The 18,999-nt window shown below is 38.2% G+C and overlaps 2 protein-coding genes across 6 annotated transcripts in view; both read left to right on the top strand.

Moving 5' to 3' along the window:
- The window catches only part of Ppp3cb (protein phosphatase 3 catalytic subunit beta), a 49,441-nt gene extending 44,377 nt beyond the window's left edge, over positions 1 to 5,064 (top strand). For 3 of the 5 annotated variants that reach the window (XM_028758507.1, XM_028758506.1, XM_028758509.1), the window contains exons 13-14: positions 1,854 to 1,883; positions 3,448 to 5,064. In XM_028758507.1, the coding sequence (XP_028614340.1) occupies positions 1,854 to 1,883; positions 3,448 to 3,626 (209 nt within the window). In that variant the 3' untranslated portion in view covers positions 3,627 to 5,064. The remainder of the gene's footprint in view (positions 1 to 1,853; positions 1,884 to 3,447) is intronic. The other 2 variants (XM_028758508.1, XM_028758510.1) reach the window with 1 other exon arrangement.
- An 8,724-nt stretch (positions 5,065 to 13,788) lies between these two features.
- Positions 13,789 to 18,620, top strand: Mss51 (MSS51 mitochondrial translational activator). Its single transcript, XM_028758567.1, has 6 exons — positions 13,789 to 14,734; positions 14,993 to 15,148; positions 15,742 to 15,866; positions 16,183 to 16,749; positions 17,817 to 17,910; positions 18,243 to 18,620. Exons 1-6 carry the CDS (start codon positions 14,517 to 14,519, stop codon positions 18,484 to 18,486), a joined length of 1,404 nt encoding a protein of 467 aa, XP_028614400.1. The 5' UTR covers positions 13,789 to 14,516; the 3' UTR covers positions 18,487 to 18,620.
- Positions 18,621 to 18,999: the final 379 nt, after the last annotated feature.

Genomic DNA, 18,999 nt, shown 5'->3' with positions numbered 1-18,999 from the left:
TTACATTCTGAAGGGGCTGATAATGAATGTTTGAGAACTAATAAATATAGATGGGTCTTTTTTCATTCTATTTTGTGTATTTTCTGTTTATTTGAGACAAGGTCTCACTGTAACCCTAGCTAGCCTGGAACTCACAAAGCTCCACCAGCCTGAGTGCTGGGATCACAGGCATTGCCACCATGCCCAGTTCAATAGATTGTATGTCCCTGGGTTTTTGTTTTTGTTTTTTTTTTCCCAAGGTGGACATATAATGTGTATGCCTGAGTAGTAATTTGATTTAACAGTTAAGGAAAACTAAATCCTTATTCAATATTCATCCTACCTCTTGGATCCCCAATTCACTTTACATCCTGGCTAAGACTACTTATATTTTTTAAATTTACTTTTATAAGGCTCTTCCATTCATAGCTGGTTTGGATGAAATAACATCTAAATCATACTGTTTCACATTGTCAAGCAAGTAACATTATTCTTTGCATTTTTAGATCTTGTTCCCCTTTGTCAACTCTTTTTATGATTTTAAACCCCAAAGTAAATGATCATATGTCCTTTAAATTTTTTTGAAATTTTATTTCATTATCTTATTCATACGGGTGTTTGGCCTGCATATATTATACGTACATGCGCTGTGTGCATGCATGGTGTCCTCCAAGAAGAGCGTGTCAGGTCCTGTGGGACTAGCATTTGATATGATTGTTAAATGTCAAGTGGTTGCTGGGAATCAAACTTGAATTCTCTGCAAGAACAGCAAATGCTCTGACCTACCAACTTTGCATTATCCAAAAAGGCATCTTTGATTACAAAATGCATGACTAAATATTCAGTTCTTTAAGTGTGCCAGTGTAAGTTATACCAAGAATTTTTTTCACATGATCTATACATTGTATCCTTATAGGATTCATTGCCTGAAAGATGATAGTTCCATCCTTTAATACCTTTCAGATTAGTGTACAGGTTTGAAAAGATGCCCTTTCTTTCTTCACCTAAGAATACAGGTCTTCTCCCTTCCAAGCAAATTCATCATCATGATAAACTGAATATAAATAGAATTTTTACAACATTATAGATGATTAGATAGTTAGGCAGTCAGCAGTAGAGTAGGGGCCAGGGTACAGTGGTATACACTTACAGCCTTTCAGTTACTCTAGAAACTGATGAAAGAAGAACATTTGGTAAGGAGTTCAAGGCCAGCCTCCTTCAAAACAAAGGAACCCCAAGTTCTTAGCATAGAAAATTGATCATTTTAGGCTCCCCCTAAACAACAGAACCTGAAAATTATACTTTGACTAATACAACAAATTCAGGGTTCTTAAATTTAATCATAGTTATACCAGATTTTGTTGTTTATTCTTTGCACTGAAGGGGACAGAAATCTGTTACTGACTTCTTCTAGTTTTTATCTTAGAGAACCAAGTGGTGATGAATGTTGTTAATATTGGAAGTGAAAGAAAGATCCTCTTGTTTGTTTTTCTGCTACAGTGCTATTATCATAATTTTCCTGTAACAGTAATTCACTGATAAACAATAGAAAATTCTAGAACAGTCATAACAGTAAATTCAAGATGAGTAATTAATACTGGAGTATATTTGCATGGGTGCTGAGGTGTCTGTCTTTACAATAGGTCTATATGTCCTGTGCTCTGATGTCATAGTGCTGTATGTAAGCTGTGCTATGTTAGAAATTGGGGGAATGGATGGGGCTCTCTAATATGGGTATAGTTTGTGTTCAATTGTAAATGATGTAGTTTGGGGGTACTGTGATATATTAAGTGATCATTGCCTTTTCTGCTGTACAATATGACCCTTCTCATCTCTCTCATTCATTTTGCATGCCTCTGCTCACTTCTGTACAGCCACAGTTGAGGCTATTGAGGCTGAAAAAGGTACGATCAGAGTCCTTGCACTGGGCAGGGATCTGTGGTCTGTGGGTGGGAATCAGAGAATATTCTGTGGATGTATCTTATGCCTAGCTCGCACAGATGAATCATACTGGCTAACTCATCAAGTTTAACAGTCACATTCTTCTTTTTTTTTAAATCACAATAGCTGATACATACATGCATACTTACATACATATATATATATATATATATGTCTTTTTTCTTTTCTAGTATAATCTAGAGTTCATTGTTGCTGATTTCCTTAGCATATGTTGTATATTTAGCAATTATGTTGCCTGTTTTAGTGGACATTATTAAACTAACCCTGCAAGTAGAGATCTGGCCATATTTTGCATGTTTATGCTACTCAGATTTTTCCCCTAAGTGAAACCCTCCACTAAATAAACACGTGAGTTTATTTATTTATTTATTGCCAGTTGTAGTACAGGAGCTATTACTATAATGATTTTGTCTTGGTTTGTTTTTTTGTTTCTTGAAGTTTGGGCTGTAGTTTTATAGTTAAGATTATATTCATTTGTTTCAAGACTTAGCTTGATATTATACACTTCTGTTTAGTGGCCATAGCCATTCGTTTGTTTTATGCTTATATACAGTCCTAGAGATTAGAGATATTAATCAGGTAGACTGTAAGTAATTATATAGATATTTTTAACTAACATTTTGTTAATGGAATTACCATCCTTCCAGATGAAGTAATATTGAATCCATAAATATTGGTGTATGCTTGGCTTAGTGTTGAATATTTATCTTAGCATTAGGGATGTTGAGTCAGGAAGATCGTGAATTTGAGGCCAGGCTAAGCTACATAATAATTCCAGGTAGTGAATCTCTGTCTCAAAACAGTTACACCCAAAACCTCGTGATACTCAAGAAGGATTGCCATTGGTTTTGGTATAGTTTGTATTAATTGGTCAGAAAATGAAAGGAAACATGTTTTAAAATATAAAGTTACGAATCCTTTTTGCTTATCATTCAAACACAGTTCTAACTTGGGAGGCATTTTCCACCTTTTTTATTTTATATTGCTGTTGCTAGGATGATAGTTCTTCAAGGTAGTTCTTACCTGCTAAGTTCTACTTCATTTCTTTCTCCTCCCAAGTTTCTGGTACATATTTGTATGCTGAGGATTGTCTTTCTTTAGCTTCCTTGCCCCTCTTTACTACCTCACTTTTCCGGTCACCATGTGATCTTAGGTCTGAGGTAATAGGAGATAACTGGTTTAGTAAAAGCAGACCGATACCTTGAGGCCATTTTCTATAGGTTGTTTTTTTGTGAGCAGTGAAAGGTAATTTTAGTGTTTTTGTTTTGATTTACTTAAAGTGAAGCAAACAAAACCGTGCTAACTTGTCATTTATGAAGCTTTCTTCTTTTTATTTAGGATTAAAAATGTTTCCTATTTTAATAGACTCAAATGGGGATAGAATTCAACTAAAGTAAAATTTAAATGCTATTTACAGTAATTTCTTTTCTTCTTAAAATTCGTTGTTTTTGAAAACTCAGAACTGTTTTCACAATTACTGACTTATCAAATTTGCATTTTGTTAAGCAATACGAGGATTCTCTCCACCACATAGAATCTGCAGTTTTGAAGAGGCAAAGGGTTTGGATAGGATCAATGAGAGAATGCCACCCCGGAAAGATGCTGTGCAGCAAGATGGTTTCAATTCTCTGAACACCGCACATGCCACTGAGAACCACGGGACTGGCAACCATAGTGCCCAGTGACCAGCGGCTTCCCAGGGACTCTCACATCTTGGGCCCCAAATGGACAGATCACTCAAGGAGCTTGGAGGGGTTGACCGAGCTGGTGATAAATGTCATAATCTCTCTGAAGAAACCATTGTGCTTTTTGAGACCCTTGCCCCTTCCTGGATGGAGGCTTGAGGGCCCTGGGACTTGTGCTGTCTATAAGATTGGGTAATCGCTGCCACAGAGCAGAGCAGTGAGCAGGGGCTTGGGGCAATTTCCAGTGGAGGATATCTACACCTCCATTTATGCTTGTGGTTCACACAGTTACGTTTACAAATGAGATTTCCTTTGTTTTTCCCCTCAGTAGAATTAGATTTTTTTCAACCATGACTTTAAATGCAATCTTTAGAGTTAATGTGGAACTCCCCCACCCTCACCCCATGAAATGTCTTTAAAAGGATGGATTAGCATGGTCTTAAATATATTTCTGAGGTTACTAGATGTATTTTGAATTGTAGACAAAATCTGACAAACCCAGTTGGTGTTTATATAAAATGCTGACCTCAGGTCAATAGTTCTTAAATGTGGCTAATTCTGTAACATAGTCTTGGTATTTTTCAATTATGAATGCATAAACTATTTCTAAGAAGACTCTTACTTGAACAAAATCCAAAAACCAATTTAGATTCCTTTTTGCCCATATCTTTTGAGATTTACACCCCAGAGATTTAAGGAAAAAAAAAAACCTAAATTTTAAAATTATGAAGAATTACAGAATTACTCATTTAAGGTACTTTAAAAGAAGTTTGTACATTGTCAAAGTAAATTTTAATTCAAATCATGTCTGTAAAACTTGACGTATTTTGTGTATGCATGTTTTCATTTTGCAAATATTTAATATATAGACCTATGATGTACAGGTACAACATGTATAGGTTACGTAGATATTATGAGAAATTTTAGTTTATTGTGAGTACTCCAGTTGCTTAAAAAACCACCAGGGTGATTTGCTGCTGGCTTTCTATCATTTTTATGTTTTAATGCAAAGGAAATTAAAAATGTCTGGAAATGTTTTTGACTAAGTAATGCAGCCTAGAAGCAATGGTTCTCTTCAACCCTTCAGATGTTAGTGGAAGCATAAAAGTCAAGACTGCATGTCGAAATTTTACTTTTGATAGTTACAGAACTGCTTGGTTAAACTAAATGGAACCATGTGCTAATTTTACAGTTACTGACCTGTACTGATTGCCACTGTAGTTTGGTATTTCCCTTTACTTTGGTGGCCTGCTTCCCTCATGCCCTGGAATACAGCTCATAGCACCAGGCAGCGGAACCATCTGTTGTTTTGTTTGCCAGAAAGTGCACCCTGTATGGTCTTCTGTCTAAGTTGGAAATATTATGCATGTGCAGGACTATTCAAGTATTTTATAAACGGTAGCACACAATAAATTCCATGCATGGGCCGCTGCTCCTATCTCTGTGTTGGGTTTTATTTGAAACATCTAGTCTGATTTAACCTTTTTATGCAAATTGTAAAATTCTGTTAACAGAGCAACCCTTAGAGATTATCCTATAGATAATTAATGATGATTTCATGAGTTAAATTCTTGTCTTTAAAAATTTTGTTTTCCCCTTCAACTTTCATTATCCTTTTTTATTTAATGTGAGTAGTTGAGTATTGGAGAACTTTGGGTACCTACAATAATTTTCCAAAATATAATACTTGAAGTCACTTTGGGCTAGGGATATATATATATATAGTTCAGTGATAGGGTACTTGTCAGTCATGTGCAAAGCTCCTGGTTCAACCTCTAGTACCATACATAAAATGAAAGTCACTGTTTTCACCAACTCTGGGTTGGAAGAGATGTTCTAGTCTTGAACTTTGTTAGAGTGATACTGATAAATTGGGTATTTTAACAGTAAGCAAAAATACTAATATTGGGTTGCTCTGCCTCCTCTACCATTGTCGAATTGGTTATAACATTGTACAAATTGAGAAATTGTTCACAGTTTATAATATGGAAAATAACTTTAAACAGTAGCTATGAGACATATAAAGCATCGTTTTATATCAAAATATATATTCTAGGCAAATTCCAGTTAAAAACAATCTAAATTATTTATTATAATGTCTTATATAATATTAAATTGCAAATCAGTCCATTAGCTGCCTCTAAAATTACTGTGTAATACATACTTCGAAGATTTTTCTTGATTTTGTTTTATGAAAATTACACATTGTTAAAAGTAGGGACTTAGCTAGTATATTAAGTATTAATAACTTCTTAGTTCTATAATTCATTGCTAGGGTTATATAGTGTTTGTGGGAGTCTTAGGTAAGCATAAAGTATCATCAACTTGTGGGGTTACAGATTGGTGATAAAAACTAAGGAGAAAGTAATAGAACTCAAACAAATATACATGAATATGGTAGACTTGGGGGCTGAAGAAATGACTCAGTGATTAAGATCCCATTGGTCCTGACTTCAATTCCCAGCATCCACACAGTGGGTCACAACTAACTAATGGGATCTGATTCTCTTCTGGTGTACATGAAGACAGAACACTGATATATAATAAGTAAATAAATTGTTAAACAAAGTAATAGGTAAATCTTTAAAAAAAAAAAAAGAAGAAAGAAAGAAAAGAACAAGAAGGCTGGCTGTCACCCAGCCTCACAGACGTCTTTCAAATTAATAAAGAATGAAATTCTTGTATGAAATTCTTTCTACCCCCACCCTACCCTCTCCTTCCTTTTTTTTTCTGAAAAGAATCTATGTAGCTCCGATTATCCCTCAATTCATCTATCTTCCTGCCTTACCCTCCCTAGGTCTGGTATTTTTATAGGAATGAACTGTCACGCCTGGCTTTTCATGTTCATTGATAGTTTTACCAAAAATGATGAAATATTTAGATAATTTTCATTGCAACTCATGATACAAATTGTGGAAAATTCAGATCTCTAAATTGTTTCTTTAAATGTCAACAAATATAAGTGACACTAAAATGAAATATCTGCCATCAATTTTTCTCCTGTTACTATCCTTTATCTCCAAAAGATGACACTTCTGAGTTGTCAGAGTTCATCTGTGCTTTCTTTTACCTTCTGGGTTCAATCAACAACAGAACTCTTAACCTCATTGAAGATCATCATTTAATTTTGAAGTTCCTTTAGTTCAAAGTTGACCTGAAATGACCACAATGATAACCTCTATTTAATATGTGTTTTTGAATATTATAACTAATTTCCTTTGTTTACAGCTATTCTATATGGTGTTATGCAATGTTTCATTGACTCCTTACTTGTTTGTAGTACCTGTTTTCTGTTGTTTGGGAATCCTTTGGAATTCTTTGTTGGTGTCAAAATTTTGTAAAATTGTATACTACATCCTAGCACCCCATTGCCAGAAGTTCTGTTTTCCAGAGTCAGGTGACAGCTGAGGTCAAATGTAAGTTAAAAAAAAAAAAAGTGGGGAGGGGGCACAGAATCACTATCCAAATATCAGCTGTTAGAGTCTTCAGCTCAGTAGTTGTAAGTAGAAAGGAGCTAGAAGTGTGATTGAACTTCCTAGACCAGCAGCATCCTTTACGAGAAGGAGTGAAAAGATAATTGTTTTCTGTCCCTATAAATAGTATGTGTTTTACTCAGTAACTCAAAATTGATCTTACTTATTTTGATATTTCAGAAGCATTTCTTGTTTTGAAACTGTCATATAGAATGTCCTTTGAGAATACCTTACCCACGAGTGAAGTGATTTTTACAAAGTAGTTCTTGGTTTTTTTTTTTTATAGTTGAGTTCCTTGTACCATTTAATGCCACTTTTCTTCTGCCTTTTTAGGGGAATTATATTTGTACTTGATACTAGTTTGGACTTTGTTGGAGTCTATTTAACAAGTGTGTAAAGCTGAAAAAGGAATCGGGTGTGGAGAACTCATCTTGGGTCTACACTGACACGTTTTTCCAGGGGTTCCTTTCCTTTGGTTTGGGGCCTATCTTTCCAGCCAAATACTGATTCCCTAATTAATCCCAAGGGATTTCCCCCTCCTAACAAAGCTGTAAAGTGAGAACAGAAATGCTACCTTGAGAGACATCCAGGAAACAGTAGGTTTCATCTTTCCTCAGCTTGCCTGGCTTTGGTGAGTTGGAGAGTGTTGACAGTCTTGAGCCCTCTTGGCAGAGAATAAGGGTCAGAAAGAGAGCTCAAGCAGGTGTCCAGGTCCTGACTTGTCTCATTAGGGAGAATTCATCCTTGTCTGTCTGGTTGGCAGGGCACATGTTAGTCACTGAGACCCAGCATTTCAGCAGTTTGCAGAAGAAGTGATGTGAACAGACAGCTGCAGGCCAGAAACGGCCTAGATCTGAAGAGATGAAACATTCACTTCACTTGGAGGAAAGAGAAGGAAAGAAGCCTAGGGCTTAACAGGGTAAGTTACTTTCCCATCAATCTGTCTACTTAGTTCATTTTATAATTCTGTAAAGTATTTATCACTTGAGGGAGTGTTAATTACTGACTAAGCAGCTAGTGTCAGAATAGCAATGTTCTAAATGTACTCAACCCCAACCCCTTTACCTTTTTCTCACATCTGGGGGTTTTGTTCTTTGGTTCTGAGACACTATCCAGACTGGACTCCCTATGATCATCCTGCCTCAGCTTCCTGAGTCCCGGAACAAGTGTTGATCACCATGCCAGTCTCCTTCTATCTGTTCAAGGAACCCAGTGACAAGTTTGGCTTCCCCGTGTTTTCTCACCACCATCCAAAAGATGTTTTGTATTTGCTGATGGATTTCAGAAACTTTAGTGGGATCTCCTGGTCTGAAGACAGTGCAAATATGGCTGTATCTTATGTGAAATATGAGACTTTGTTAATGAGGAAGAAGAAAAGGGAATGTGCTGTTTAACATAGGTTAATGTTTTAGGGTAGACTTTGGAGATGAAGTGTAAGAATTTTTTTAGGAGCTAGCTTACACTTCTGTAGTTTTCTCTAAGTCATCAGGGATGGCTTGAGTTCTGAGTGCTTACCAAAAATCTTTTTGGTTTTACCCTTCCATGCTGTCTGGGTCTCCCCTTCCCTCCTTTGCTTTTCTCAGTTTGTATCCCTTGAACTTGGAGGAGCTTGGGACTCTGGGAAAGCTAAAACCAGGGTCTGGGTCTGTGATAGGTAAATCAGAAATTATTACACACATGCACACATACGTAAGTATAAAGACCTGACTTCTCATTCCTATATTCTCACCTTCCTGTCAGAAAGCCAGTACATTTATAACTTAGGTCATCAGTGTGCTCTGAACATAGAGAAGTTTGATATTAGGGATTTACCATAACTACCTTTTCCTTCAAGTGGTGTGCTGCTTTTAATTTCTGTCTAGTTATATCCTACCCTCCTACATACATAGAAGTTTATGACCCACCTTCAGCTACACAATTCAAAGCCAGCCTGGACTACATGAAACTCTGTCTCTAAATAAACAAAGTGGTGGTATGTAGACTGGGAGTTTTGCTAAGTGGCAGACTGCTTACTTGGTATAGCCTAGAGTTGATCCCTAGCATTGTGGAAGGAAGGATAAATTAGAGGCATAATCAAGTCAGTTTTTGGAAATGGAGTTCAGAAGTATGAAGACAAAAGGGAATCTACTCTTTGGAACAGGGACATGAGAATTCAGAAGAGCTTTTGCTATCTCTGCTTTATGGACATTGACTCAGAGGTCGAGGAGAGAGAAAGGTGGATAGAAACGTAAGGGTGCGGAGAAAGAAAGTGCAAGAGAAAAATAGAAGGTGATTTCTCCATTAACTTTAGGCCATAGATTTATAAGAGCAGCGTTTAAGAGATGGATATGACAGCTCTTGCAACCCATTATGGCCTGAAAAAATTAGAAGGTTCTTTGATCTAGAAAAAGAAAATAGAGTTGGGTATGAGCTTGATGATTCTGGAAATATTTTGTTCATTTTGCTACCTGTGTACATTTTTCAGCTGCATCGTGATTCTGGAAGTTCCCTTTAACGAATCTGATTAAAACGGATTAAATGTCAGGCCATTTTTATAACAAAACATGATCCCTAATGTGAACTCTGTTACCTTGTTTGCAGTAGAACCAACTGCTGCCAGTGTTTTTATCCTCTTATCCTTTTCTTGTCCCTGGAGACAGTAAACCTGGATATTAATAACTTTAGCCTCTCTGTGTCTATAGATATTTATTTCCTAAGTTTTTCAGGTTGAGGAAAATTTTACGTATGAAATGAAAAAATTTAAAGTTAGCAATAGAATGGCATTTAGTGCTCTGTGTATGTAGTTTAGTTGACATAATGTATGCAGTGTTGATATAGTGCTCACCTGGTGTGTATAGAGTCTTGGGTTTGATCCTCATCCTTCATAAACCCACCATGGTAGTATATACTTGTAATTGGAACACTCATGAGATCGAGGCAGAAGAATCAAAGATGAAGCTCATTCTCATCGCCATAGGAAGTTTGATATCAGCTTGGTATACTTGAAACCCTTTCTCAAAAGTTTTTTTTTTGGGGGGGGGGTGCTGGTGTGATGACTCAGTGGTTAAGAGCACTGACTGCTCTTCCAGAGGTCATGAGTTCAAATCCCAGCAACCACATGGTGGCTCACAACCATCTGCAATGAGATCTGATGCCCTCTTGTGGGGTGTCTGAAGACAGCTACAGTGTACTTACAATAAATAAATAAAGTTTTTTTAATTAATTAAAAAAATTTAAGTATAGTCACAATGTTATAAAACCTCTGTATCTGGATCTGAAACATTTTCATTCCTAAAAGAAAACTCAACTGAGGCAGTTTTTCTTCATTTACTTCCATCCAATCCCTGATAACTGTCAATCTACTGTCTTTCTCCAGGTTTACCCCTTCCCCCATTCTTTCCTCTCCTTATAAATCCCAGTGTGTTCATCATTCATTTTTATTGGACCTTTAGTTTCTAGTTGACTATTCTGGACAGTGTTGTTCTGAACGTTCACATCATAACATTTATTAGATAACCATTTTCAGTTATTTGGAGGTGCATACACAAGAATGAATTGCTTTGACACGTAGTAATTCTATGCCATCTTCATTCCTTATTTCTTTTCTTTTAGTGAGACTGTATTCCTGACTAACCTCAAAATTACTGTATAGTACTCTTATCAAGTGAACTACATCTCCAGCCTATCTTTTCATAAAAAGAATATATTAATATATTAAGGACAGAGAATTTTTTGTAGTTTGTTGAGACAGATTCTTATGTAGCCTAGTTGTGTGCTACCATATCTGTCTCAGCACACAGGTTGTTAAATTAACTTAAGGAACAGAAAGCAACACAAGTTTTGGCTATCCAAAATTACCAGCAGGTGGAAAATTGTAAATATAAAACATAAAATTTAACTTTCAGCCAGCCTGTTCTACTGGCTCCTCTCTCTGCCTTTCTAAACCAGTGTCATGGCTCTAGTTACCTTCACAGCCATCCGCTAGGACCTCACTGGCTATGATGAGCTGTCCTGTGACATATGCCTGGGGGTGGAGGCAAGATGGTCAGCAGGACAGAAGGTAACACTGGTCAAAATGCCTCTGCTGAAGGCCCAAAAAAGGTATTTAAAGCATAATAATAATAACTGGTGTTGATAGTCATGAACCAACTTCGTCAAAAAAGTCTTCAAGTATATCAAAGATTATATGAAATCACTGAAAGCCAAATGAGAGGAACAGAGACCAGAAATTGCAAAGATTTTTTGTCAGGGATGCAGAATAAATGAAGCACACCTAGGCTGAGCTAAATAACTACCAGTTTTTCACTAGGAATGTATGAATCAAAATGGCAGGGTTTCAGTCCTAACATAAAAGATGATGTGACTCTAGATAGGATTTTCTTTAATGATGGTTTAGACATGGAAAATATTAACCATCCATCCATTAATCTAGTTGACTGTGATACCCAAGTCTCTTTTTTGCCTTGTCTTTTATCTATGCCTAGACACAAAGGATCATACTGGAAAAAAATTAAAACAACATTCACCCAATGTTTGTTTATCGATAAACAGGTAAAATCATTTGTAAAATACTATATGGAGACTAATATGTAAAAGTATATATTTTTGGAAATGTAGGCATATACCTATGACCTCAGTAAAAGGTTGAGGCAGAAATATCTCAAGGTTGAGATCAGTTTAGGCTGCAAAAAAGTAACCTTATCGTTTGAAAACAGGAAGAAACTTACATATTTCATCTACGGGAATATCAGACACAAACTGTAAGTTACTATGAAATCTTCTAGAAAGCACTAATGACAGAGCAGATAACAATCTCCAGAATAAGTTTTGGGCAACTTCATGAGATGAAAGCAGTTAAAACTGTCCTTGAGAGATGGGAATTCTCTGAATGCACGTAGTCAGGGAAAAAGAAAATTTGAATACAAAGAAGAGGATGAATAGAGAAATACTGACAGAAATAATCTGAGAACTAATGACAAAATGACTTGAGGCTCTATGGTTAAGAACACTAGATACTCTTCCAGAGGACCCAGGTTCGATTCCCATCACCTACACAGCAGCTTACAACCATTACTAACTCCAGTTCCAGAGGATCCAACACTGTCTTCTGACCTTGAGCAACAGGCATAAATGAGGTGCAGGCAAAACAATCTTAAAAAAAAAAAGATAAAATAGTATAGATAGCTAGATAACCATCAACAGAGTGAAATAACAACACAAAGAAAGAAAATATTTCCAAGAGAGGCAGGTTGATCTCTGTGAGTTCCATGCCAGCCTGGTCTACATTGCCAGGCCAGGGATACACAGAACTGTCCCAAAACTATCACACAACTTCTGTGAACAACAGATAACAAATAACCCAATCAAAAATAGACAAAGTACATTCTAACTTGGTGTTGAAGCCTTACAGCTGAAGACAATACATATTTTGGTTACAAGATCTATAGAACTGGCTCAGCAACTTCCTCTCTGTTAACTAGCTTTCATAGTCCCAGAGATGCTATGCTGTCTGCTGGGGGTGAAGACATCAATGGCCTTACCCAGTGTGGGCTCTAAATGCTAAAATACTGACCTTCCAGGCAAGATGTGCTCACTGAGTGTAGCATGGCTATTAGAAGGTAACCAACTACTTTCTGATTGTATTTGAGGCCAGCTTCATAAGAAAGAATTCATGCCTGGTAATGTAAATCTAGTGAAAAGCCTGAGTGGAGTATTCATAGGCCCTAGGGGGAACCTAGTACTGTTGTTTTGCTACATGTCCACACTGTCAAACCCATAGATTTGTACTGCTCCCAAGCCTGGTCAGAGAAACTTCTTTTTGCAGTGCACAGTAGTTAATGCAGAAATTCATAACTGGTCAAAGTAAGAAAAAAAAAAGGTGACTTTGAGTGTTCAGGCCTAAATGGGAAAACTATCGTCTATGCTACAGCATACACCACCAAGACTCTGGGAACATTGACTTGGGGCATCGGGTTATAAAAACTGGAGGATGCAAAGAAATGCCATAAAACGCTGACTCCTGGACATGACATGGTGTTGTAGTCATAAAATCACAGATTGTGGTTATCTGACCTGTTCAAGATCCATAGAAGATGAATCTAGTCAAAATTCTAGCACAAATGGGGAGGTGCTCAGGAGGTCTGACCTGTATCTGAAGATTCCTGACAATTGATGGGACTGTGGTCACTGGAAAGTTGTTCATGTTCCAGTGAATGGCCCACACCTATACACATACAAGCACCACTAACTGGACTCAAAGAGTTATTTCAGAAAGAAGTTAATTTGAGAGTGGGCTAAGTTGTATGTATATACATGTGGAGTGTCCAGAAGAAGTTGATGGGAAGAGTAAGAGGTGGATTTTATCAAAATATATTATATGGAAGCCTGGAATTCTCAAAAATTAAGAAAATATATTGAAAAGGGAAAAGATACTTAAGTAGACATTTTAAAAAGACTATATGCAAGCCAGGTGGTGGTGGTGCACGCCTTTAATCCCAGCACTTGGGAGGCAGAGGCAGGCGGATTTCTGAGTTCGAGACCAGCCTGAGTGAGTTCCAGTTCCAGTACAGAGTGAGTTCCAGGACAGCCAGGGCTATACAGAGAAACCCTGTCTCGAAAAACAAAAAAACAAAACAAAACAAAAAAAAAAGACTATATGCAAATGGAAAATAAGAGAAGAAAATATATGCTTTCCAATCAGAACAATATAATTTTATCCCCCCATAAAGATGCTTATTAAAAAAGAAAAAAAAGGTCACTTATGGATCTTACTCATAATCTCAATATTTGAGAGGCAGGAAGATTGCCACAAGTTCCAGACCTGCCTAGACTAGACAGTAATTTCAAGACTAGCCAGGAATACAGTCTTGGATTTGGTACTAATACTTGAGAATTGGAGCAAGAGGATCAGGAATTCAAAGTCATCCTCAGCAATACAGGGATTAGGGGTTATCCTGGGCTATATGAACTGTTCCTTCCTGCCTCGCAGAAAAATCAAACATAGCAAGTCTCGGGGCTATTTTGATCAACCCAGTTCTTAACCACTGCCTTTTTTTAAGGTTTCTTAATTTCTTACTTTGCACATTTATTTACCAGTCTGTAGAACTTCACATACCACACAATACATAAATTATATGAAATTATTCTCTTATGTTTGCTTGAGACAGGGTCTTGCTATGCAAACTAGGCCTAGTCTGGAATTCTATATGTATTCCATAGCCTCATAAATATGAGTATAGAAATGAGCTACCATGTGCCCAGTGGTCTCCTCTAATTTTATAACTGCTTATACCAGTAAGTAATCTATAACTGATGAGTAAATCTTCTGATAGTTGGGCCTCAGACTTGAATGCTAAGTAAAATGCCAGGCATTGAAAGATTTGTATTCATTTTGTCAAATTCCATTCCTGTTTAGCACTGGTCCCCAAGTTCATTGGTCATGGCTCCTCGTTCACGACGGCGAAAACACAAGAAACCCCCACCAGAGATCCCCATGCTTGAAATCTCACCCACAGAAGTGTCTCCAGTGCCTCCAACCCTCTCAAAACCTGGCCCTAGCATTGATGCACTTGGTTTCATTTCCTTGGACAATAATGTACCAGGTCTGTCCCAGTTGATCCTCCAAAAGCTGAACATAAAAAGCTATGAAGAATACAAGTGAGTGACCAGTTCTGTGGAAAATGCATAGTGTCTTTGGTACTAGTCATATCAGAAGGTTGGACAAATATAATTTAGGAATTTCTCATTCTGACCTTTGTCAGTCATGTTACTATAGAAGAAACAATTTGCTTAAGAAACATAGGAGTCAGATACATTTAAGATTACAGTAAAAAATCTATACAAGACAGAGGAAGCACAGAAGAGACTTGGGAGATGCTCAGCCCTGTTGCACCTTTTTCCACACTATCTCTACAGGTTGGTGATAGATGGGGGAACCCCAGTATCAAGCTTTGGATTTCGATGTCAACGAGAAATGTTCCAGAGGATGGAGGACACATTCCGATTCTGTGCTTATTGTAAAGCACTCCCTCATGGCCTTTCCAATTGCAAGGTTCTCCGGCACTGTAAGAGGTGACTTGTGGGGGCCAATAGGGGAACATTTAGAAATGACCCTATACTAAGTCCTCATTCTAAGAGGAACAAGCCTAAGGGTTTTTGTTGTTTGTTGTTTGCTCATTTTGGTTGTTTTTTGTTGTGTTTTGAGGAATTAATAGTTCCTCATTTTGTGTGGCTCCAGTTTTAATCCTGTTTATTTTTGGTATTGTGGGAGATGAAATAACAGTCTTCCTACTTCTTGAGTACACAGAAGGTAAGATGACATTTGTTCTGAGAAGGCAGAAGTTGAAGCATATCTGGTAAGGGAAAGCATCAGCAAATGTCTAGGGTTTTTTGGTCTTTTCTTTTTTTTCTTTATGGGGAAAAAAAAACTAAGTTGTTTTAGATCTGTGGAAATGGAAGCAGCACTCTGTCTAAGCACGACTGTATTCCTAATCCATTTGCTTCATCTGCCGCATGGCTTCTGCATTTGGGTTGTTACTGTCGTTCTCACTGCCTTCCTCACCTCTTGCTGGCCTTTCTTTTTAGCTGTAGGCAGCCAGCCCCTTCCTTGGACACAAAGACATCTTTGTGACATAGGAACATGCTTCTTTGGTTCATTCTCTCAGGTGCAGAAATGTCTATTACTGTGATACAGAGTGCCAGAGATCAGATTGGCCAGCACATAGGAAGGTTTGTCAAGAGCTCCGTCTTGTGGCTGTGGATCGTGTCATGGAATGGCTTTTAGTCACAGGTAAAGTTGAGGTATTGTACTATAATAGCAATTGATGATCTTAGTTGGAACCACATAAAAGCATGTTATTTTTAGGGGAAAATGAGAAACAGAAGGAATGGGGATAGGTTGGCAGAATAAATATATCTATCAGTTTTTGCATGAGAGCAGTGCTTCCCGAGGCTAGTAGAGGGCATTAGATTGATCTCCTAGAACATGAATAACAGGAGATTGTGAGTTCCCCAATTTGGCTGCTGCAAACCAAACTCAGGTCCTTTCCAAGAACAGTGTGCCATCTTCTCTCCAGCCCTGTTTATTAACTCTTTCTGTCCCACAGGTGATTTTGTGCTACCCTCAGGACCTTGGCTATGGCTGCCTCAAGATATACAGAATTGGGATACCTGGTTTTCTATGAGGGGTTTACAGCTAGAATCTACATTGAATGCTCTTCTGGATAGCCATGCTATGACCATGCTTTGGGCCAGTCTAGGGAGGCCACAGCCAGCCCCAGATGTCTTGCATGGCTCTCTGAAGCGGTTGATGACAGATGTTCTGTCACGGCCCTTGACCCTGGGCTTAGGACTTCGGACTCTGGCAATAGATGTTGGGAAGACCGGGGGAAGCACATTGCATGTTGTTGGTGCTTCCCACGTGGAGACATTTCTCATTCGTTCTGGAGATTATGATGAGCTTGGCTACATGTTTCCCAAACACCTAGGCTTTCGTGTGATCATGGTGGGTGTGGATGTGGGTGCTGACCTTTTACAGAGTTCCTCATCTTTACCCCTGGAGCCTGGAACAATTCAGCTTAGTGGCCACAGGGCCCTATATCATGACTTCTGGGAGGAGCAGATAGAGACTGGGAATCTGGCTCATCCAGATTTGGTGGCTGCATTCCATCCAGGTAAGAACAGTTCATTCCGAGGAATGCTGAGCTGATAATTTTCCATTCTGCACTTATGTTCTATCACTGTGATGAAACATCAAAAGAAAATTGGGGAGGAAAGGGTTTATTCAGTTCATACTTCCACATTGTAGTTCATCACTGAAGGAAGTCAGAGTAGGAACTCAAACAGGGCAGGAACCTGGAGGTAGGAGCTGATGCAGAGGCCATGATTGGGTTGTGCTTACCGGATTGCTTCTCATGCTTTGCTCAATCTAGCCCAGGAATGGCACCTCCTACAATGGACTGGGCCCTCCCCCATCAATCACTCTTAGTTAAGCTCTTTTTGCTGTGAAGAGACACCATGACCAAGGCAATTCTTATAAAGGCAAACATTTAATTGGGGCTGGCTTACAGTTTCAGAGGTTCAGTCCATTATCATGATGGGATGCAAGGCAGTGTTCAGGAAATCATGGTGCTAGAGAAGGAGCTGAGAGTTCTACATCTTGATTGGCAGGCAGCAGAAGGGAACTGTGTTGTGCGTCATAACATATGTCTGGTCATAGCTTGAGCATATGAGACCTCAAAGCCTGCCCCCCGCAGTGACACACCTCCTCCAACAAGGCCACACTTCCTAATAATGCCACTCTCTATAGGCTAAGCATCCAAACACATGATTCTATGGGGGCCAAACCTATTCAAACCACCACAGTCATTAGTTAAGAAAATGCCCAAAGCTTAAATCTTAGGGAGGCCTTTTCTCTCTAAGAGATTTCCTCCTTTAGATGACTCTACTTGTGTCAAGTTGACAAAAAATTGCCAGGACAAATTCCTTAAATCTTTTTTTACTTGGTCTTTATTAGTTTCTTTTGGTCTTCATTAAATACAGTAGAATGATGAGCTTGGTTGATCATTTCCCAAGCATATTACCTTGGTTCAGAATTTTTTATTGAAGAACTTGGGTAGATGGCAAGAACTGGGGGTGAACAACATGAGGGTTGAGTAGATAACACCAAAGAAATGTCGTGCTTTTAGGCTGTGCTTGAGCCTTTCCTCCCTCTCTTCCCGTTCCCATTCTCGTTGTTTAGGTTTCCATGCCTCCCCAGGCTTGATGGAAGCTTGGCTGCCTACCCTGCTGCTACTTCGTGACTATGAGATTCCAACATTGATTACTGTTTACAGGTTTTTACCTATTTCTGTTAGTGATCTTTTGCAGACTCACTTCTTCCTATATACAGATAGACTCATTCTGATTCCCCTTGCCTTCCTGTCTTAGGAAGATGTTCCTCCTTCCTGCATGTGGCTACAAAAAAAAAAAAAAAAAAAAAAAAAAAAAAATTCTGGGAACAGTCCTTTGCTAATCCGGGATTTGGGGAGACATTTGGGAAGTAAAAAATAGCCCTTGCTTAGTACAGCTTTAGATAACTTTTAGGATTGATCATGAATTGCCTTGCACTTGGGCAGTTTCTGTTCTCTCACACTAAGTTGAAGGTTTTTCCTTCTCTCTTCCCCAGCCAACAGGAATTGGAAGCCTCTTTGCAGATTCTGGTGAACTTGGACACGCATATCATTGCTTGTGGAACTAATCCTTTCGCATCCCTCAAACCAGAACAGGTCTATTCTAATCCCAACAAGCAACCAGTATACAGTAGTGCCTACTACATCATGTTTCTTGGAAGTTCGTCCTGCCAACTAGATAAGAAACAACTAGAAGAAAAAGTAGATGATTTTTCAGTAGTTGAACCAAATCCTAACTGAATGCCTGGAGAATGGAAGCTTAATCAAATTACTCTGTTGATGTCAGATTTTTGCCAGCGTTGAAACCTGTTGTTGTAGGGTAAACCTTATTCATAGTTGAATTAAAGATTCTAAACCAATGGATGTTAACATAACCAGACTCATTTCTGATTTTTTTCCCCTAGAACTGGGCATTGATCCCAGGGCCTTGCACATGCTAGCTTTACTGTTAAGCTACATTCCCAGGTCTCTTTTTGTAATTTGTTAATTTTTCATTCATTTATTTGAGATGGGGGTTATTAAGTTGCTCAGGTGCCTCAGCTTCACTAGTAACAGGAGTTAAAGGTCTAAAACCTGCGTGAAAAAGGAAAAAAGACCTAAGAAAAGATACTTATTTTTCTAAGTTACAGATTGTTGGATTTCACAAACCAAGATATTGGAAGGTTTGTTGTCTGGTAAAGACTCATTTCCTGGGTTATAGAAGGTGGCTCCTTTCTTAGTTCTCACCTGGTAGGACAACCTGGTAGATCCCTG

The sequence above is a fragment of the Grammomys surdaster genome, unplaced genomic scaffold (assembly GCF_004785775.1).
Source record: "Grammomys surdaster isolate TR1022 unplaced genomic scaffold, NIH_TR_1.0 126198, whole genome shotgun sequence".
NCBI lineage: Eukaryota > Metazoa > Chordata > Mammalia > Rodentia > Muridae > Grammomys > Grammomys surdaster.
Note: the sequence above shows the minus strand (reverse complement) of the source record. Positions and strands in the feature narration are given on the sequence as shown.

Coding starts and splice junctions, on each gene's coding strand:
- Mss51 (XM_028758567.1), top strand. CDS start 14,517: ATGGCTCCTCGTTCACGACGGCGAAAACACAAGAAACCCCCACCAGAG. Junction 15,867..16,182: donor GGAATGGCTTTTAGTCACAG/GTAAAGTTGAGG, acceptor TCTGTCCCACAG/GTGATTTTGTGCTACCCTCA. Junction 16,750..17,816: donor GGTGGCTGCATTCCATCCAG/GTAAGAACAGTT, acceptor CTCGTTGTTTAG/GTTTCCATGCCTCCCCAGGC.